Here is a 23,128-nt window from a genome sequence, read left to right as displayed (position 1 = left end):
TGTGGGTGGAGTGAGACCAAAAGAATGCACCAGCTGGAGTTACAAGCTATCATGAGCTGCCTGGTGTAGTCCTCTGAACTCTGGTCCTTGGAAAAGTAGTAGTCTCTCTACTGCTAAGGTTTTCCTTCAGCCCCACAACTGAGCCATCTTCCTGGAGCTGTTTTGTTTTCATTTTTTAGATTAAAGTAGCCTTGTTATGTAGCTGAGGATGAACTCTTGATTTTCCTGCCTCCGTCTCCTGAGTGCTGGAACCAGAGGTGTGCACTACTAGACTTGGAAAATCCAAGGTTGTGTACAAAGTCTCTTCAGGAGATGGCCCGTGTACCTACTCACACATACAGATTAGTTAAGCCATTAGGACACAGTGTGGATGGCGCTGTAGTAGTCACAGCAGTAGACCTCAGGCATCCTCCAGTGCTGTGATGCTGATGGGGATCACACAATACATCTCCCTAAACATTCACACCTTAGAAGCTCATTCCCCAGTATCACAGTGTTAAAAGAGGTGAATTGAGAGGTTGTTACTGGCTCCTTTTCTCTTCATTTCTTTTTTCAAAAGAACTTTTATGTGTGGCATTCACCTGCATGTCTGTCTAGGGGCCACGTCTATATGCCTGGTGCTCAGGGAGGAGAGGGGAGGAGGGGGCTGGATCCTCCTCTGGAACTGGAGTTATGGATGGTTGTGAGCCATCGTGTGGGAGCTGGAAATAGAATACAGGACCTCTGGAAGAGCAGCAAGTACTCTTAACCTCCAAGCTATCTCTCTAGGCCCTCCTTTCTTCTTTAAAACCCCGTCTCTCTGTGTGATTCTCTTCCTATTCTTTCTCTTCCCCATCATTGTGTTACCAGAGCTGAGGCAACACCACTGTTAGACCCTTGAAACTCCAAACCTGTAAGGTACATAAACTTCTCTTCTGTATAAAGGATCCGGTCTTGTATTTCATCACAGTAACAAAACCCACACAAACACACATAAGGAGTTCAAACTTGATGACGTTTACCTAATTTCAATCAAGGTGAACAGGCTAAATGAGACAGTCCTCAACTGAGAAAGCCTGAGTTAATCTTTACTAGAAATTATGGATCTGAAATAAAGTCTCTATAGTCAAAAGTCCACATTCCCCTGAAGTAAAAACAATGGCCAAAGTACAAAACTGTCTCATTTGTCACTGCAGAGTTTGTGCTCGAGTTCATTCGTTACACATCCGACACAGTCAGGACATTCTTCATGACCAGGTAGCCCTGGGCCCTTTGTCCCTTCTCTTCCTGAAGATATTCTGAAGCTTCCAGAGATGGAAGTATTACTACAGAATAGATTTAAATACATGCTTGCTTCGCCCCTGCCCTATAGAGTCAAGTGCCATAAATGGGGGTTCCTGCTTAGTCAATCTTGGCTGGCAGACTCAACACAAGGATGCCTTCACAAACGGCATTTCAGCCAGACATAGTGGCACCCTTTAGCTCCAGTGCTTGGGTGGCAGAGGCAGGTGAATCTCTGTTTGAGGTCAGCCTGGTCTATGTAGTAAATTCTAGGACAACCAGAGCTACATATTGAGACCCTGTCTAGAAAACAAGAAAACCCACCACCACCACCAAAAACCCCCCAAAACCAAAACAAACAAACAAACAAACAAACAAACAAAAAAACCCAACAAACAAAACAAAACAAAATGAAAACAGAAACAGCATCTCCCTTACTGGTTAAAATGCATTATCAGTTAGGAGCACTTGTTCTCGAAGAAGACCAAAGCTTGAGTACCAGCATCCACATGGTGACTCACAATTGTCTATAGCTGCAGTTCAAGGGGGTCTAATGTACTCCTCTGGCCTTGGATATAAGTATGAATGGGGTGCACATACATATATGCAGACAAATTAAAAACACTCATCTGCATAAAATAAAATATTTTTTAAGCATAGCTCTAAGGTTCATTTTGTTATTTATCTTTTTAAATCCAGGAGTTGGGGATTTAGCTCAGTGGTAGAGTGCTTGCCTAGCAAGTGCAAGGCCCTGGGTTCGGTCCCCAGCTCCGAAAAAAAAGAAAAGAAAAAAAAAATCCAAATGTTTCAGCCTCTTTGGACATGAAGCATGTAAATGTGTATAGTGCCTTACAGTTGGCCAAGAAAGATTATAGACCAATGGGAGATGGTGAGATAGCTCAGCAGGCAAAGGTGCTTGCCACCTGAGGATAAGTTTGATTCCAGGACCTACATGGTGAGAGGAGAAAACAGACTCCCACAAGTTGTCCTCTGACTACCATACTTGGGCCATGTCAGTTTGGTTATCATAGGTGCTCCAGGCTAAGGATGCAGAAGTCTCTGGGATTGGTGGGTTGGGAGGAGGGACGGTGAAGCCTTGAGAAATCTGGATCTGGCCACTGGCCCAGTTATTTCAGGGTTTCCTGCCTCTGTGGTTATATAATGTAGCACTCTTGAAATTCTCGCTTCCCCTGCCCCCTTATGATCTTCAAGTTACTGCTGAAGCTACCAGAGCCAGGGCTGCTGCAGCCTTGAAAGCCGGCCAGGGCAGCTGCCATGGAGTGGGAGGTGACAGGAGCAAGATTCTAATTTGGTCACCTCCCTCCCTCCACACTCAAGATGTGTGAGTGCTGTTCTCTTCCTAAGCAGAGTGAAGTGTTTTTGATGTTGCAAAGAGGAGGAGGAAGGGTGGTCTAGCTCCAAACACAGAGTGTTTCAAAACACAGGAAACGCGGTGAGATGGCTCAAAGGGGAAGGATACTTGTCAAGATTGAGAACCTAAATCCCATCCCTGAAAACATACAGGGTAGAGGAACAGACCTGACTCCCGCAAGTTGTCTCTAATCTTATGCATGTATCTGTACCCACACCCACACCAAATATGTGAATACACGTGAAACATTAAAAGAAACAAAGCATACAAGGTGGGCTGAGAATATAACTCCATTGATAAGAGAGGCTGCCTAGCAGGCACAAACCCCTGGGTTGGATTCCCAGCACTGCTAAGAGCAGGTGTGCTCACGGATACATTGTAGCACGGCACTCAGCAGGTGAAAGCAGAAAGACCCAGAGTTCAAAGTCATCCACTGCTACTCGGAGAGTTTGAGGACAGCCTGAGGCTTTGCCTAAAACAACAACAACGACGACGAGGACGACGACGACGACGACGACGACAACAACAACAACAACAACAACAACAACAACAAGAAGCAGGGCTGGGGTTGTAGCTCAGTGGCAGAGCATTTGCCTAGCATTCATAAGCACATGTTTATGTCACAAGACAACCAACTGTCACCAGGCACTCTGTATGAATAAGCATACTGGGACTTATGGTGTGCTCTTAACAATGGCATTGTTTGGTAGGGCAATTCTCCTTTTCACTTAAACCTTCTATAAAAGGAATATACACACAGGGTGGTGGTCACATCTTTAATCCTGGCTCTTGGGAAGCAGAGGCAGGTGGAGTTCGAGGCCAGCCTGGTCTACAGAGCAAGTTCCAGGACAGCCAGGGCTACACAGAGAAGCCTAGTCCTGAAAGCCTGCAAGCATTCTCTGTCATCAGGGGGGAAAGGAGTTAAATAAAACTCCACTCTCCAATCACGGCTTTTAAAAATAAAATGCTGTCTTGCCATAATTGGCAAAGAAATGCTTTGTTGGGCTGTATGGAAAATGAGTCAGAGGAACTGCACTGCCAGACGTCTCTAAAGAGGTAAACAGAGACGGAGTAACCTGGGCCGATGTATGCAAATCACCTGCTAGCACTGCTCAGTGGCGTAATACCATCCTCGGTAACTGTGACTCAGATATTCGCTAATGACACTGGCAGTGACTGTGACCTCAATCCCGCCCTCACTGACGGAAACTAACGCAAGCACACTGGGGCTGATAAGTCTCTCTGGAATTTGAACCCCAGCCTATCCTGGTGCCCCATGTCCCCGGGCCATCCTGATCCCATTTACAGAGGCAAAAGCCTACATGCAGCTGGCAGAAAAGGCCTTCCCATAGCTCAAATCTGAGAGCTGATTTCCTACCAGCAAGCTAACGTTTTTAGACTTCACCATATTTAATGATCGATTCATTTCCCCATTTTTATGTCAAAGGCATTTGTATCTGCCACCCAGAACATCTAATCAGAAAGAGGCAACCAGAGTCGCCTCAGTAAATGCAGTTAAAATGGATGCTATGAGTGACCTTGAAAATTAAATTAATATGAAATAGAATTAATACAAAGGGCCCTATCTGACTCCCTCTGTCTCTGTATCTCTGTCTCTCTCTGTCTCTGTGCCGCTGTCGCCACCCTCCCCCCAAATCCTGGGGGATAAACCCAGGGCTCTGTGCTTGGTAGGCAACTACCTAACCACTGAGCTACACCCTGAACCCAGATTTTTTTAAAGAAGGAAGGAAGGAAGGGAGGGAGGGAGGGAGGGAAGAAGAGAGAGAGAGAGAGAGAGAGAGAGAGAGAGAGAGAGAGAGAGAGGAAGAAAGAAAGAAAGAAAGAAAGAAAGAAAGAAAGAAAGAAAGAAAGAGAGAAAGAAAGAAAACTAGCTTTTGGAACTTAGCTTTTGAGAAAGGATCTTTCTATGTGCCCAGGCTGGCCTTGAGCAGCCTCTCTGCCTCAGCTTCCCGACTGTTAGGGTTATAGGGGTTGCATCATTGTCCCTATCTGCATACATACATAGCTTTCAGGATGACTGGGAAATATAAACAGCATGTGTTCTGAGCCATGTGAATCCTAGCACACCTGAGCTTAGGTGCTGAGAATGGGAAGACTTTGCTGGGACCAGATGTGGTGTATCTGGTGGTTTAGCTACTTTTGAAGAGTCAGCATGGTCTCTAACCTGTAACAAATGAGCATGATACATTGCTTTCTTTCTGTGTCACTTATATGCTCTATCGTAAGACTATCTGACTTAGCAGTGTCAATAAGAGATGACAGAAATAGGTTAACTGACACACATACATAGATATATACACTCATATGAATATACAAACGCACACACATATACACAGAGACATATACACACCTGTACATATACACATATACATACACATACATCACACATACACACACACATAGCCCATCCACAACTCCACTCCACTCCACAATTCCTCTTCAGAGTCTTGTGTTTACTAATCATGACATGGTGTTTTCCTACATCCAATCTTTCACAATAGTGAGGCTCAAACACCAGAGGCAGAATATTAAATGAATCTTTAAAATAAATAGATACCTTATTCGCATAAGAATATGTGTCTAATTGAGATGGAAATGGGTAGACAAGGATCACGCTAGACTCCATGATGAGTTTTGGGAAGCCATCTTGGATGATCTCATCCAATATGCGGAGCTCCCCTTTTGGGACATTTGTGAATCTAGCAAGGGTTATCAGTACCTCGAGGAAAGACCACACGTGCCAATTTTCTTAAAACAGGGCTTCCTCATCTTGGGCACTCTAGAGATCTGGGGCTAGATAATTCTTTGCTGGAGGACAAGGGCTGGCACCCTGTGTACTAGGGTGCTTAACAATATTCTGCATGCCGCTAGCATGGCCCACTCATGTGAGAACAGAAAGTGTTTCTAGACATTACTAATGACCCTTGGAAAACAAAATTACCCACAATTAATATCTATGGCTCCAACCATATTCCTTTTAGAATAAAAATCTCCTTGGGCCTACATACTCATACTAAGAAGAATATTATGGAGACATATTTACTTTTCAAAATATAAAATATCCGACATGATTTAGTTTTCACCTTTGAATTCATTGTCTTGGGCAATGGCATGTGTTGTTCAAAGAATCTCAGTATTACAAGTAGGAAACTTGTTCTGACCCCTAATCCTACCATTAACCAGTCCTGCGACACCAGCTGAGTTTTAGTTTAATCTCTCTAACCCTCCCTTAGCTTTTCCCTTTGTAAACGAAAACCTCTGACTGAATTTTCAAGTTCAAAATACAAAGACTGCGTGATTTAGAATTGGATAATTCCACAGTTGCTAATACCACAGAACAGAAGAGCAAGCTCTATGTCCTAAGCCAGACTTTATGTTAAATCTCCCAAGATCACTTAGCTCTGTTTCCTTGAGCACCAAAGGCAATCCTTTGGAGAATCAGATTCTCCTGAAAGTCGGGATCCATCTCTAGAATAACAAGTGGCCAGAATCCTGTCATGTGATCTCCCTGTCCCATGATCTCCAGGAGTGACTGTTTAACAGGCTTTAGAATGGTCATAAAGGTCAGTGAGATTAGCAGTGAGTACATTTCCCTCATTACAGAAAGTGTCATTAGAAATCAGAGACATGGGATGATGTGGAACTCCATAGTCTACAGCCTGAGGAGCAACATGCTTAAGTTTATGGTCACTTCTGTGATACGTATCTTACCAGTGATTCTCCATCTGTGAGGCTGCAGTGATAGGAAAACAAAGGCAATGTGAAAGACTATTACCAGAAATGAACAGATGGAAGAGTAGGCCTGACTGACAAAACGACAGCGGCAGATCAACAAGGAAAGGTACCCCCAGCTCCATTCTTTGCTCCTCCTCCTGCAGGGGCCATGAGCCCACCTCTCCCCAGTCTCCAGGGTCCTCCACACCCTGGCATGATGCCTGCACCCCACATGAAAGGCCCTCCCATGATGCCAATGAGGGGCCCTCCTCCTCCTGGGATGGGACCTGCCCTAGAAACTCGGTCATCCATGGGAGGCTACATCCCTGGGATTCCCGGGCCTCCTCCGCCTGTCCTATGAGGGTGGCCACTCTGCCTGCCATGACTCAGCCAGACAGATCAGAGCAGAAGGTTCTCTATCGGTTTTGTTTCTTATTCTGTTTCACCAGGAGATTGCTGTGCTGAGCCTGAGTGTCTTTTGTTTTCTGGGTTTTTTTTTCTGTTTTGTTTTTTTGTTTTGTTTTGTTTTTTCCTAGCTGCATAACAAGGAAAACTTTCCCCTAACAGAATAGTTTTGGAAGGGAGAAGTGAAAAATTTTTTTTTAAAAAGTGCAGTTTTCACTTGTAGTGTAACAGGTGAAAATAAAATTGTCACTTGTTTTAGTAAAAACAAAAGGAAGTGAGGAGAAAAAAAAAGGAAGAGGAAGAAGGAAGAGGAGGAAAAGGAGGAAGAGGAAGAAGGAAGAGGAGGAAAAGGAGGAAGAGGAGGAGGAAGGGAAGGAGGAGAAGGAGGAGGAGGTGGGGGAAGACCTGGGATTTGGAGATGGGCTAGGGATACAGCTTAGCTGATGGAATTTTGCCTAGCACATGCAAGGCCCTGAGTTCAGTTCCTAGCAATGGATAAATTGGGTGTAGCCACATACATCTTTAACCTCAGTGTTCAAGAGATTAAGGTAAAAAGAATCAGAAGTTCAAGGTCATCTTAAATTACAAGTAAGTTCAAGGCCAGTCTGGGATATATTCGATCCTAGCTCAAAAAAAGTAAAATAAAACCAATAAACCTGGGTCTAACTGTAATACCATGGGGACTTCTGAAACACAAAATACCTTAAGTCCTACACTGTACTCCCAAAAAACAAATCCTGAGATAAACTCTGCTGGTCAAAGGTCCTTTGTCTGGGTTCCGTGGTGTTTAAAGCCCTGACAGAAAGAAATCTTTTTCGATTACCTTCGTAAACACTGGTGCTGCAATGATGGGTTTCCCGTTCAGGCCTTGCAAATAGTTGGTAGGACTCTGACACTGTTAGAGAGAATCAGCAGTACAGTCACTGTCACCCAGGTTACTGAATGGAGAGACCTAAAGATAACAAACCTACAGGCTTTGTCCCAACACTAACCTCAAGTCAAAAGACCTTGTTTTCTAAATGCAGGAGTCATGGACTTGCGATTGTAGACCAAATCTACTGCATTTCTTCCTAGGACAGGCTAGCTCCAGAATACACTCCCCCATCCCCCTGAAGGTCTAGGTGAGTAGCTTATCAAGTCCCGGGGCTATGTAAATCATGATAGAAAGACCAATGTATTTGGATTCAAAGTTGACTTCTGCATGACTGAGGGGGTTAGGTAAGTAATTGGGAATATTTTTTTAAGTTGTAAATCAATATGTTAAATATATTTATTTAGATCCTCGTAAGCGTGCAGTAGACACACTTAGAAAGTATAATTTCATGTTTTAAAGTATATGCATAGATAAATATTTTTATATATGGATAGAAGATGCCTGGAAACCTTGTAGATTTTATTTTAGTTTTAGTTATGTGTATAGGTCTGTATCTCTGCTTGTGCACGTGCCTGCCAGTATCTGTGGAAGCCAAAAGAGGCAGCTGATTCCCCAGGAACTGGAATCACTGTTGGTTATGAACTCAAAGTACAGGCTGGGGACCAAATCAGGTCCTCTGCAAGAGCAATACTTAATCTTAACCATTGAGCCATTTCTCCAGCTCTGCTTAAAACTTTTACTGAATATGTTTCTATACAGTGGGTGTTTTCTAATAAACATCATCACCAACTTGAAAGATGTCTTTATGAGTTTTCTAAAACAACAACAACAAACCCACCAACTTCCTCCTTGTCTAGTAAGGAGAAGCCAAGTTCCATGCAAGGAAGGTAAGATGTGCATCCATTGGTCAACATATGATTGGCACTTTTTATAAAACAGGGATGCTGTGGATTAACATGTCAAATGTCTCTTTTCCTTTGTTTTCCCAAGGAGTTAGAGACTAGGTTTCCAAAGCCATCAGAAGCCATGAGCTCATGGGCAGAAGACAAAGTGATTAATGATAGATTATACACGAGGAGCATGACTGGACCATGCAAGGTGGTCATGGTCACTTGTGTTTGACTTAGATTCTTTTACCTGCTGAATGGTGGACACTCTGGGCTGGGCTTGTACTGTTGGAGGAATGGTTGCAGAGGTGGTAGGAGGTGAGGACACCTCATTTGGCTTCTGGATTCTGAGAAATTATTAAAATATAGATTATAAAACAGAACTATAAGCTCATGAAAAGTCTACAAAACCAGTGATGTCAGCACTGCTTATAGTTGGACATAGTAAGACTTTGACAATATTCTACAAGTAAGTACTCACCCACATTCCATTGCTATATACTCTACAGGCAATACACACATGAAGACAACTTTCTTAGCCTTGGGTTCCTTGCATGGGGCACAGCCAGCAAGTCAGATATATCAACAGTGACCTGAGGCTCACATGATGGGACAGTGCAGGCTAGAGAGAATTGCTAAAGATTTGTTTTGCTGTCCCCGTCTCTATTTCTTTCTCACTTTTACTCTTTTCTTATTTTTCTCTTTCTCCCTCCCTCTCTCCATTTATTTATTTTCCTTTTTCTTCCTCTTTTTTAAAGACGGGGTTTCACTGTGTAAGCCAGGTTGGCCTTGAAGCTACAGAAATCCACTTGTCTCTGCCTCTCAAGTGCTGGGATTAAAGGTCTAAACCACTAAATTTAGGGCGTTCTCGCTCATTCTCTGTCTCTCTGTCTGTCTCTGTGTCTCTGTGTCTGTCTCTGTCTGTCTCTGTCTCTCTGTCTGTCTCTGTCTCTCTCTCTCTGTCTCTCTCTCTCTCTCTCTCTCTCTCTCTCTCTCTCTGCTGACTTTGAACTGGCTATGCAGCTAAGGGGGGCCTTGAACTTCTGATCCTTCTACATTTACCTTCTGAATGCTCAAATTAGAGGCATGAACCCCCATGCCTGTTTTATGTGGTGATGGGAATCAAATCCAGGGCTTTGTGCACACTGGGCAAGCAAACCATCAACAACTCCATCTCTTCCCTTCTCAAGCAAGAAAAGAACGGGGGCTGGGGGGGAGCCAGGCTTTGTAAATATTTATTTCTGAGATTTGTCCTGGCAAAAATAAATATATCCTAAAGTCAACAAGCTCTTCAGATATATACAAGTTAAAGAAATTTGAACCAGGAAGTACTCTTGAAAAGGATGCTGATAGAAAATTAGTTTTGTGAGGAAGATAGAGATCTGGCCAGAGGACCTGACAAGAGAAAGCGCCTAAGGCAGAGGGGAAGGCTGTGGGTGAAAGATTCTTGTTTTCCAAAAGAACCCTGGGAAAACTTAAAGTCTCCCCCGCCCCCCACGATCTTGAACCTGGGCTGTCACCTATGGCCCGGGAGGACAGATAACCACTGACCACTGGCAGTGGACTACTCTCTCTTTGGTTGGATGTTGCTTCTCAGCTTCTTCATCTTTAAAGTGGGTAAATAATCATTTGGTTTGTAAAGGCTCTTAGGAAGGTTACAGGAGGAAACTCCCACTTTTGCCACACTCAGTAGAGATGCCTATGGGATCTCCATACAACCAGGGAGGACATACAGACACAGTGAATTTTTCTCCTAGACGGGGAGCATGTATTCTAAGAAGCAAACTGCACATCTTCCCAGCGCTTGTTCAGCTCTATAATAGGAAACTCTTTTTTCCCTCATGGCTACTGTAGAGAGACTGTGTCCTAACCTTTGCTGTAGCCAGCAATGACTTTCTGGACATGGCCCATGAGGGGAGTGGCATGTGCACCTTAATTCCAGCACTCAGGAGGTAGAGGCAGGCAGGTCTCTGAGTTCCAGGCCAGCCTGGTCTACAGAGTGAGTTCCAAGACATCCAAGGCTGCACAAGGAAACCTTGTCTTAAAAATCCAAGGTGGGGTTGGGGTGGAAACTCAAGAGGAAGGTTGGTATACCCCTCTCTCCTTCCAGTCATGCTAAAGAGACTGGGCCACATGTCAGTATGAGGTGAAACAGAACGCTGTATCTGGCCACCAGAGACCTATGGTGGCCCATGCTGGTACCAAGTATACTTGAGAATCCTATTTACCAGACAAATCCTGATTTGTACATAAATAGAAATAAATAAATATCTGTGTCATTTAAATCACAGTTAGTTTGCTCTCTGTTATATACAGCTGAAACTAAAATGTTTGCTGTAACAAGTAAATTTAAGGCAAATTTAATGGGAAATTCCACAAGGGGCACGGTCTGAGGGAAAAGCTAAAAATGAATGCCATGTTGTTTGATGAGATGCCAGCCACAAGGAAAGGCTAAGGCAGGCTCTCCTGTCTTAGCTGTCAATCAAAGTTGACACTCTCCTGAACTAGGCTTTGTATGGTGACCACATGAAAAAAATTATATTATTTGTTTATTTGTTTCCTATTTGATTTGGGGGGGGGAATTGTTTTTTTTTTAACAGATTGATGATAAGACCAGAACAATCTATCTGAGAGCAACTGGTACAACCTCAAAGTCTATAAAAGGGAGAGAAGAGTGGGATCAGAGAGGAAGACCTTTAAAGAGGTGATGACATACACACACAAGACAGAGAACTGGGGACTAAGACCTTGGTAACAAGGGGTAAAAGGTCAAGGAGGAATCCATTACTAACGTTCACATGCATTCAAGAGCTATGAACAAGTTATCGCAAGGATAGATGCATAAAGAGTTTGAGTAATAAAATGTGATTTCTTCCCTCCCAGAGTTTCTCCTCTGTGGGGAGAGCAGAATGTTTGCCCTAGCTCTGTGAAGCCTTTCTTGATCTCTCTCTCCTCCCTTGACCAGAAGTCTATTGAGCCCAGACCTGTTTAGCTTTCAAATGGTCCTGTTCCACTGTACTTTATTATTCTTGGAATTTCTTACCCTACTTCCTGTACATGTCACTCTACTAGACCTTAAATCTTGTACAGGCAGGAAGCCTGTGATTCTTCTAGGTGTCCACTGAATCTATTTCAGTACCTGGATCATAGCAGAGGATCAATTGAAGTTGTAAAAAACAGTAACTGGATGGATAAAGCTTTATTCAATGTCAATTGTTAGCAAAAAGGCTATGACTTGCCAGGACATTTATATCATCTGAAACTCATGGCAATCCTCCTGCCTCAGCCTCCTGAATGTTGAGATTACAAGTGTGCTCCACCACACCCAGCTTTATAATTACTATTTTAAAATGTACTTAAAAATTTGGGGGAGGTGTATATCTTTTTAATCCTGTAGATAAAAGTATGATGATACTTCATAAGGGACTTTTTTTTTAATGAATTTGAATTTGAACCAGGAAAGATTTGAATTAATCTGGTGGGCAGGATGTAAGCAAAAATAAATTGAGTCTGCATGTACTTCTCTCTCTCTCTCTCTCTCTCTCTCTCTCTCTCTCTCTCTCTCTCTCTCTGTGTGTGTGTGTGTGTGTGTGTGTGTGTGTGTGTGTGTGTGTGTTTTCTTGAAATGTCAGACTCTACCATGGAACTATCTCCTTCAAGTTCTAAAACATTAAATATAGGTTCTCTTGGAGTCCCAGTACAAGTGTTTAGGATATTAGAATTACCGATTCATCTCTTCTTTGTTAGGGTCCCCTTCTGAGTCAGAGGAAGAGACTCCTAGAGAAAGGAAAACAAGAGACGAGATTTTTAAGTCGATCATTTACTAAACAAACTCGTAGGCATTCAAAGACCTAAAAAAGAAACTTGGACTTAGGATGGGACCTGGTGGTTCCTCACATGAACATTCAATCTGGCAAAGGAAGAAAGTACGCCCTAAAAAACCAAAGGAGCCCTTCAAGACCATGTGCCTAGTGAGTGTTACAATGTTACAGTTCAAATTAACTGGGCCATGTTCTGAATCCCAGTGTGCACAACACCTGCTGAGGTTTTGGCATTGACAGGGCAGTCTTTGCAGGCACTCCCTTGTGTTCACAAATCCTAACAGAGTGGGTGAAAGAGGGGATTACTCTGGATTTCAAACATTGTAGGTGTAGGTGGGGGCCCTTCCGTCCTGTCCTAATATTAACAAGTCATCCTTCATCTTGGGGGCGGGAGTCTTCCAGGTCCAGGTGCCAGAATGGAAAAACACACAAACAGCAATGCAATCTCAGTTCCCCTACAGATGCCTGAGCATAGATTGCCTTCTCAAGATAGCAAACTCCGGAAATATACAGCAGAGCTAAACCTGGAGGTATTTATTGTGGTCCAAAACTTTGGGGCTAAAAATGCTGAATGCATTCCTGCCGGTGTATTTATTCACTAAATGACTGTTAAATATTCAATATGTGCTCAGTTCTGTGGAAATTGTGAAGAGATGGAAATGAGGAGGAATGAGATCACTTCAGCCTTGCAATCTTCGTGGCAAATGAGTGTTTATTCCATTATCATATAATATATAAGTGCAAGGCATTTATACAATACTTAAGGTATTGAATAGGCAAGAAAGGGGACTAGAGAATAGTGCCCCAGATCAAACCCAGACAAGCTTAATAGACATCCTAGGACTACAAGTTGAATTCTCCTCTAAAGTTACTCCTGCTGAAACTGCCTTCCTTCCCAACCTCTCAAGTGGTTACCAGACTTCTACGCCTGACTCCCAACAGTGTGTATTCTCAGCCAGCAGCTAGGGAACCCATCATGTTATGCTACGCCTCTCCTCAGAACCTTCCAGAATTTCCCATGTTACTCAAAAGCAAAGCCCTTGGAGTGACTGATAAGGATTTAGGATGTGCTTACCTGCCTTCCTTGCTCACCTGCCTCCCTGCACCTCAACTTCTCCTTGAACTTTAGGCTTCATTTGCTATTACTTTCCTCCTTGCTTGCTCTGCTCTGGCCACATTAGTGCAACTCTTCCTATTTTGTTTAAATTGTTTTTGTTATTATTACTATTATTATTAGAGTTCGTGTGTGTGTGTGTGTGTGTGTGTGTGTGTGTGTGTGTGGTATATATGTATGCCTGTGTGCATATGGTGTGTGCCTGTTTGTGTGTGTGTGTGTGTGTGTGTGTGTGTGTGTGTGTAAGTGTGTGGTATATATGTATGCCTGTTTGTGTGTGTGTGTGTGTCTGAGTGTGTGCCTGTGTGTGTGTGTTGTGTTGTGTGTGCATGTGTGTGTGGCATGTGTGTGTGCCTCTGTGTATATGGTGTGTGTGGAATGTATGGTGTGTGTATGTGTCTCTGTGTGTGTGTGATGTGTGCGTGCATGTGTGTGATGTGTGTGTGTTGTGTAGGCATGCACAGAGGTCAGAGGGCAGTGTTTCTGAGTTGGTTCTTGCCTCCTCTCTGGGTACAAGTATTCAATTCAGGTTCTGGGCTTTTATTCATGGAGGCATCTCGTTGGCCCAACACTGGCTCATTTCTACCTCAAGACTGGCATCCTCTTACCTCTGAGCTACAATACTTGCTGATTTCTCTGCCTAAGTGATTTTCCCTTGACTCTCCTGTGGCCACCAGGTTTTCCCTCAAATGTCACCTGGTTAGTGAGGTCTTTATCGGTCTCCTAATCTAAAATTACAGCAGACTCACACAAAATTCCTATTCATCTTCTTCCTCTTTCTTCTGCAGGGCTGCGTATTATCTTGGTTTATCTCACTCGTTGGGAGTTTCTTTCATTATAATGTGAGTTCATCGGCACATCATCTGAAGAGTTTCGTCTGTTCATAGCTATTATCTCCAGTGTCTAGATGGGTAGAACAGACCCACCCCCTCCAAATGTTTACTTAATTACAGATAATTAGAACACGTCACGGTTTACCTTCTATGTAAATCTCAGCGGAAGTTGAATCTGTCCCATAAATGTTGGAAGCAAAGCATGAATATCGACCTGTGTCCTCTTCGAAGGCTTCGGCGATGGTGAGTGAGTGAAGGTTTCCTGCCTGTACGATGTGGATGTCTGGGGAGTTTTCAAGTTCCTTGCCTTCACAATACCACCTGTAAGGACGGGAATACCGTTGTCAGACACAACAGACACCAGAGAGTCGTCAGGCTTGGTGGCATTTACCTGTCATCCCAACACTCAGGAGATAGAGGTGGCAATGTCAGAGGTTCAAGGTCACCCTAGGCTCTAGTAAGGTGGAGGTCAGCCTGAGCTACAGGAGACCCTGCCTCAAAACAACTACAACAAACACCAAACCAAAACAAACACATAAAACTGAATAACATCAAAGGCTCAGTAGCAGAGATGGCCCAGCTAGTTCCTGAGAAGGACCGACAAGCTTTGAGTCAGAATGTGAAGTAAACCGTTGGTTTGGTATTATTTGATTTTAACAGCAAGAAGAGTTGACACCACAATGAAGAAGAGTTCAAACCACAATGATATTTTACTCCAGGAATCGAAAAGTGACTCCTACTGGTTTATCTATATTATAATTATACTGGTGAACTGGCTCAGAGTTTAAGAGCTGCTGCGAGTTAGAGAAACCTGAATCCAGTTCCAAGCATGGAGCTCCCAACCACTGGGGATCCCAGCTCTGCGGGGCCGGATGCTCTTCTGTCCTTCATGGACGCTGTTTTGTTACCCTGCATACAAACTCACACATATACACCAATGATTAGTATGTTTTCTAACTCCACCTTTAAAAAATAAGATTTATCTTACATCCTGAAAGTTCTGGTTGTATATGATCTTCTTGGAGTCGCTGTTTTGAAGTTCTGTTTGTCTCGCTAATTTCACTGGATTGTAAACTTTTGATTTTTATCTTCATAGGGAATAGTCTGCCTCTCCAAGGACAGTACCTTCTGCACTCCTGAAGCATCTGCAGAGCTCAGCACGGCTCTGTCTACTTTCTCCTTTGGTGTCTTCTGTTACCCCTCAGTGTCAAGTATACCTCCACCTCCAAATCTGCTTTCTCAGCCCTGAGTCTCCCTCTCATCTCCCTCCCTCTCCTGTCTCAGCCACATTGACCTTTCTATTCTGTAAGTACACTGAGCTCTTCCACAAATATTTATGTATTTGGTATTTTCTTTTTTTTTTTTTTTAAAGATTTATTCATTATATGTAAGTACACTGTAGTTATCTTCAGACACACCAGAAGAGCAGATCCCATTACAGATGGTTGTGAGCCACCATGTGGTTGCTGGGATTTGAACTCAGGACCTCTGGAAGAGCAGTCTGTGCTCTTAACCTCTGAGCCATCTCTCCAGCCCCGGTATTTTCATTAATAGGGGGTCTTATTACATTTGTAAAAAGGCTAACGCGTGGGATAGCATGACTGCTACAGCACTTGTGTGCAGGTCAGAGGACAGCTTGTGGAAGTCAGTTCTCTCCTTCCACCGTGTGGATCCCAGGAATTGAACTCAGGTCATCAGACCTGGTGATAGGTGCCTTTACCCTCTGAGTCATCTTCCTCCAGACCCTGGCATAGGATCTTACCAGCTTTGAAACTGTCATGTTACACAGGCCAACCTTGGATTTTTGTCCTGCCTCCACCTTCTGAGTACTATAACATGTATGTATTCCCACATCTGTCTTCACTGTGGAATTTTTGTGATCCCTAAAACCACCTGCCCCAGATCTTCACAAAGATATGTTTGTTGGGGCTTGGTCTGGTGCTGTGTATACAAATGTTATATTCTATATTCCAAGACCTGGTTGCCCCCAGAGGAGAGAATTATCACATGCGCCAGACTTGGTTATGTAAACCTTGCTCCCCAATTTAAAAGTTAATCGGTTAATAAAATGCTAGAGTGGGGGGCTGGGGATTTAGCTCAGTGGTAGAGTGCTTACCTAGGAAACGCAAGGCCCTGGGTTCGGTCCCCAGCTCCGAAAAAAAAGAACCAAAAAAAAAAAAAAAAAAAAAAAAAGCTAGAGTGGGCAATAGTGATTGGGCAGTAGAGAAAGGCGGGACTTGAAGATCGAGTGAGCTGTCTCAGTAGAGACCAGAAGAGGAAGGAGGAAGGAGTGGGGAGGGATGGGGATAAGGTTGCCTTGAGGCCCAGATGGGTCATGAACACATGACCAGGAGAAATGGACCTTGGGAATGGCCCGGGTGGGACTCAAACAGCAAGTAACAAGGGACCTATGGCTGGAATGTAAGTTACAATAGCTTACAACTTGCCCAATCTAGGCTTACAGCTTCTAAATAAAATACCAGGTTCTTGTGTCTTTTATACAGGCGAGATAGAATAATAACTAGTTTTTACCTAAGTCTCACTAAATGAGACCACAGCTTAAATGTCACTTTCTGGGAGAAGCTTCTCACATCCTTTTCCCTGGGTGACCTCTTTATATTCATTCTGTCATGCTAATCCAGGCATTAGTTACTTTCCAGTAGCAGTGACCAAAACACCTTGGCTAACAACACAAAGGAGGAAAGATTTACCTTGGCTTACAATTTCAAGGGGTTTAGTTCTTGTTTACTTGACCCCATGCACTTGGGCAGAACATAAATTATGGCAGCAGGAGTTGGAAGAGGCCTTTCACTATATGGTGGAAAGCATCCTAAGCCACTTCCAACAATCCTCCAACTGAGCCTACTTCCTAAAGTTCCTAATCCAACATGGCAACAGGAACTAGACGACCAACCATTCACTACATAAACCCATGGGGACATTTACATCCAAAGCATGGTACGTTCATCCATCATCCTCTCAGTATCTCTTACTATTTGAAATCATATAAACTTACTTGGTCACTGTCTGACCTCCTTCCCTACGTTTCGAAGCCCACAGGAAGACTTCATCTGTCATAGTTACCATAACAACTCATCATTACAGTCGTGCCCTGATATGTGCTCGGAACAAGAAAGTGGATGGACTTGTCGAATGAGCAAACAAAATGATGGAAAACGTTCATGGTTGATGTTTTGTGGGTGTTTGTTTGCCTCATCAGATTCCCCACCTATCTCCCAGCAGCAGACACTGGACCTGTGACTGCCAAGACAGGTTCACACAGCTGCTGGGGCACACAGCTAACCCAGACTGTGAGGAGTGAATTAACCTGGAACACGGGAATTTTGATCAAACACCATGTATTAAGCGTATTTATCATCATTACTTTCCATTTCAAATACCCAGAAAATGAGTCTAAAAAGATGTCTGCCTTTCTCTCTTTCTCTCTTTCTTTCTTTCTTTCTTTCTTTCTTTCTTTCTTTCCTTCCCTCTCTCTCTCTCTCTCTCTCTCTCTCTCTCTCTCTCTCTCTCTTTCTTTCTTTCTTTCTGTTCCTGCACAAGAGTGTTGGAACAGAGTCTCTCCAAGCCAAGGCAAGTTTTAAAACTTGGTAATGTGGACAAGGACAACCATGAATTTCCTCATCCTTCTGACCCCACATTCTGAATGCTGAGATTGCAGAATAAAAGAACTTTTTAAAGGCATAAAGCCACAGAAACTAAAAGAACTCAGTGAGAGCAGACATTAGCCTTCAGGCGCTATGGGAAGGTGGACAGAGGCGAGATGCAAATCCAGTATTTCCTTGGGGCTGTCAGTGAAAGACACACTGAGCAGCCAGATCCCAGAGAACTGGGTCATGGACCGAGAGATGCTGTCAGCAGTGGAGAGGACATAAAACGTAAATTGGGGAAAGGTTACAAGATTGGGAGATGAGCCTCCACTCCAGGTCACTCTCCCCAAGCTGAGCAGCCAGCCATTGTCCCAGGAGGGCTGACTGCAGGCAGAGCAAGCAGAGGTCCCAGAGGGGAGCAAGGGAAAGAAGGGCTTCAGGAGGGGTTTCTCTGGGGGAAACTGAAGGGCTTTACCTCACGGACCAGGCTGCTTTTGAAGTTTCACCAACTGATGGTGGAATCGATTCCAATTTGTTTCATGTTCAAACAAATACGGACAAAGAAGCCATCACCAATAGCCAGCGTTGATGGCTCACGCCTTTAATCCCAGCACTCGGGAGGCAAAGGTAGGCAGATTTCTGAGTTCAAGGCTGGCCTGGTCTACAGAGTGAGTTCCAACTCAGCTAGGGATACACAGAGAAACTCTGCCTCCAAGCCTGTCCCCCTGCAAAAAGAAACCACCACCAAGAACCCAGTCAATAATAAATTATGTCAGAAAGAAGAAACGATCTGTCCTTCTGTAGTTATGTTTATGCAGCCGAGGATTCCATGGAGCAGGGGTGGGTATCATATCTGCAGGGGTGGGTTGCATAAAATTTCTTGGGTTATTATTTTTCCAATATCCAATAACAACTATTAGAATAGCATTTATTACTTTAGGTATCTTTTCCTTTTTGTATTCAACTTTTTTTATATTTATTAATTTGTGTGTGTGCCCTATAGCATGCGTGGAGGTCAGAGGACTCGAACTCAAAAGATTCAACTGCCTCTGCCTTCCAAGGGTTGGGATTAAAGGTGGGGGCCATCACTGCTTGGCTCCTAGGGATAAATTCTAATCATCACCTTACTGTAGCTGAGCTCTCTTGATATATTATATATAATAATTTATACACATGTATTCTACCTATTATATATTTAAATATTAAAATATATTTGATACATTAAATATATAAAAATTTGTTTGTTTATTTGTTTGTTTATTTGACACAGGGTTTCATTGTGTATTCCTAGCTTGCCTGGAATTCACAGTGTAGACAACACAACGCTGGCTTTAGAGTCACAGAGATCTGCCTGACTCTGATTCCCAAGGGCTAGGATTAAAGTCACGTGCCACTGTGCAGGGCCTTTAAAATGAACTTTTAAATTAGCAACCAGAGTCCCTCTCTGCACACATGGGACAATGCATTTGTTCTGACATGTTCCTCCTCTACCGCCCCACCCCTCATTTCCACCATAGGTCTCTCCCACCCTACTCTCACGTCTGTTAGCCTCTCTTTCCTCTCCAACCCTAAAGATGCAATCCTCCCACGTTAACAAGACACAGTTTAAAGGGACAGTCTGGGGTCACAGCTAAGTGACCAGGTAACTGCCTCCCATACAAGAGGCCTTGGGCTTAGCCCCAGTCATCATGACCTGAAAGAGAATATACAGGACAATAAATAACAAATAAAATGCATATCTTCATGTAGGGGACTCAAGCATTATAGACCTTGGTGTAGACAGGGGATTTTGAAGTCAGTCCTCTGATAACAGTGAGGTGCTACGTAAAGAAAGAAGAATGGGACGTACCCCAGAAGGCTGTAGAGTGACATACACTTTCCCAGTAACAAGCAACTAACCACTCAATATTTTTGATATAACAATAGATTGAAGCAGCACAAAAGGAAAGCAGGGGGTGCTGGTTTAATGCAGGGATGCTGCTATGGCCAACAGATGGAAATCAACAGAAAACAGCTTACACCAGCGTGCATTCAGTAACGGCTTCAGAAGCATATCGCTGAACTAACGTCTCTCACTTTCTGTGAGAACAAAAGCGAGGTTATTTGCCCTTTGTATTCGAATTTGCCCTGATGCGGCAAAAGCCATAGTAAGGGAGCTGGGAGTGCTTCAGCCACATTAACGGAAGCATGTCACAGAGCCGACTGGTCGTGGGCCCACCACACCCACAAAGAACGGATCTCAACAAAGCAGCAAAAATCATTAGTTTTTATCAACTGCCCCCCCACCCTCTTTGGAGGCAGGGTCTCACTATGCAACCTGGGCTGGCCTAGAACTCACTATGTAGCCCAGGTTACCTTCTTCTTCCCAGGTGCTGGAATGAAAGGGATGTGCCACCACACCCAGCAGTTTTTTATTGAATCTTTACCTTGAGTCTACATTTTTAATATTCTGGGTGGTGGAGTGGGATGCTGTGCTTGAACTGAAGGTTAAACTGTTTAATGTGCGACGTGATCTTTTAACTTGAAATTTAATTTGAAATCTGATAGACTGGATATGGACACTCAGACCTGGGTTACCAATCAAAGGGAGCAAATTTGTCATCTCAAGTAAGCACAGCAGATGGTATTTGTTGCTGATAGATTTAAAAAAATGTCTTTCCCAGGAGAAACCAGAAAACTTATGTGTCTCCCACAGTGAGTTTAGGTTTTTCTACTATCTTAGAGTTTTGGTTATTTTTTTTTTAATGAAGTCAATGATTTGACAAATGATTTTCAATGCCATGTTTTGGAAGATCTGCATTCTTCATTTCCCAGACAACAAATGGAAGATATTGTCCATGTGGCGTTCAAAATGACCCACTGGGTTTTAGCACATGGGGGACAAAAGTTCTTTGGTAGAGTTCAGGTTTCCCCCTGCGGCTAACCTTTAGGAAGGTTAGCCGAAAGACTGAGAAACACTTCTGTTTCTAATCCAATCCCCTATCAGTACTGACACCTCAGTACTAGGTGACTTCAGTCCCAACAGAACATTACAATACACCGAGCACAGAAGTGAATTCACACATATACATACAACATATAACACACATACATATCATACATATTATAAAGCAATGCCACTCTACTTGCTAAGGTTTTTTGATTTGGAAAAATATTCTCCGTCAAATTATTTAGAGTTGACCTGTTTATCATCATCATCATCATCATCATCATCATCATCATCAACATCAACAACAACAACAACAACATTTTAAAATAAATGAATATTTGGAACATTCTGTACTTTTCATTTCTAATGTGATATGTAATTATAACTCATGTAAACAAAATTTCTGGGCCAGAGACAGTAAGCTCCGTGGTGGACTGCTTGTTTCTGCACAGGAAGGGAGGGGAGGCAGAGGAAGAAGAGAAAGGAGGGGGAGGAGACAACGAAAAGCCTTCTTTTGGGCCTCAGTGATCTTTAAGACTGTAAAGGGGAACTAAGAACAAAAAAAAAATTTTTTTTTGAGCACTGTGCACTGTTAGAGACCCAGAGGGAAATAAACAGGAAATTGTAAGGAGAATTGAAAGTAGTCTGTCTGCTCTATAATATCTGGTTGGGTTTTTTTTTTTGAGATAGTGTCCTGGTTAACATGGAACTTACTTTATAAGAACCGGGCTGTCCTCAGACTCTCAGGAAACCACATGTCTCTGCCGCTGGGGTGCTGGGAACGAGGTCTGTGTCACCACTCCCTGACCAGTAGCAGTTTTTTAATTTAGATTGTGTCTGTTGGTGTTTTGGTTGCAGGGACGTCTGTGTCCTGTGTGTGTGCCTGGTGCTCACGGAGGGGGATGCATCCTCTGGAACTAGTGTTACAGAGGGTTGTGAGCCACTAGGTGGGCGTTGGAATTTAGCCCAGGTCCTGCAGAACAGTATACAGCACTCTAAACCACTTAGCTATCTCTCTAGTGCCTGCATTTGAATTTTTAAGCAATACATCAGGGTGGTTTATTTATTTTCTTCTAAAACAAATATAAGTAGTTGTTTTTAAACAAATAAATGCCTTCCTTATGTAAACATTATAGAATTGTCTCAGTTCCTTAGGTTTACCAGACGAAAGTGCAATCATCTTGGTAAATTGGATACCCAGAAGGAGCTAATCGAGTGGGTGGGGTGGGGTGGAACGGGGTGGGGTGGGATGAGGTGGGGTGGGGTGTGTGTGTGTGTGTGTGTGTGTGTGTGTGTGTGTAGGTTCACATGCTTGAGCCCTTAGTCAGAAGTATTGTAAACGCTTACTCAGCCCACCAGAGTGGCTTCAGCCAGGGCTGTTCCTCAGCCCTTTTATCTCTGGCTTTCACACTGAGGTCCAATCAGAAGCCAGCATGCCCAGGCTGCCTTCTGAAAGGCTACTAACTCTATCCAGCACCCTGAAGCCGTCTGAGGGTGGGAGAGAGAGAGAGAGAGAGAGAGAGAGAGAGAGAGAGAGAGAGAGAGAGAGAGAGAGATATCTGAGCACAGCGCTACCCATGTTAGGGAATGTGCTCTCAGAGAGATGGCCTCGCCTACTCCAGGTTTCCAGAAGGCCAATCCCCATGACACTCACAGAAGGGCAGGAGATGCCCAGCGTGAGTCACAGCTCAGAAGAACTGAGTCACCAGGTTGGGGAAACAGGGCAGATCCAAACCTACCTTTTTTACATGCCAGAGTCACCAGCCAAACCTGTTGATTTGGCCATGGAAGGAAGACACTCAAGAAATACGTTTCCCAGATTCTATCATTACATTCTACTGCTAGTTACCAATGCATCTAAAATGGGCCTTGGATAATATTGTGACTTGTCATCTCAGCACATTAACAACTTCTAAGTATAATGTGAATATGTTGTTCTGACTCACCAGTAACAGTGCTCGTTAAGCGCTCAGAGTCCTCCCTTGGCCTTGCCCCAGTCCTTCCAAAGTCCCCTTCTGTTATGCTGGTGGCCATGTTCCCTTTCCTTTCTAGAACCTACAGGTGATGAGCTGATTAGCAGGTTTATGTGTTAACCTCTCTTTCCCTAACTGGTTGTGAAAACTGATTGCCCAAAACTTTATTGCTTCTTCAAGCCATTGCCTGTATGTCTGAAACACAACACAATCCACTTATTTATTAAGGTTAATCCTTCATTACCCATTCTCCTCAGAATGTAGATTTTAGGGAACTTCATTTTCCTTAAAGGACTCCTGTGTCCCTGAAATATTTC

The 23,128-nt window shown here is 43.5% G+C and overlaps 1 protein-coding gene across 1 annotated transcript in view; it reads right to left on the bottom strand.

Moving 5' to 3' along the window:
- The window catches only part of Mypn (myopalladin), an 85,636-nt gene that overhangs the window by 37,127 nt on the left and 25,381 nt on the right, over positions 1 to 23,128 (bottom strand). Inside the window, 4 exon segments of the mRNA NM_001368817.1 lie at positions 7,596 to 7,667; positions 8,784 to 8,880; positions 12,259 to 12,310; positions 14,447 to 14,622. Of these exon segments, the coding sequence (NP_001355746.1) occupies positions 7,596 to 7,667; positions 8,784 to 8,880; positions 12,259 to 12,310; positions 14,447 to 14,622 (397 nt within the window).

Source organism: Rattus norvegicus, chromosome 20, assembly GCF_021556685.1.
Source record: "Rattus norvegicus strain SHRSP/BbbUtx chromosome 20, alternate assembly SHRSP_T2T, whole genome shotgun sequence".
In the NCBI taxonomy this organism is placed as follows: Eukaryota; Metazoa; Chordata; class Mammalia; order Rodentia; family Muridae; genus Rattus; species Rattus norvegicus.
Note: the sequence above shows the minus strand (reverse complement) of the source record. Positions and strands in the feature narration are given on the sequence as shown.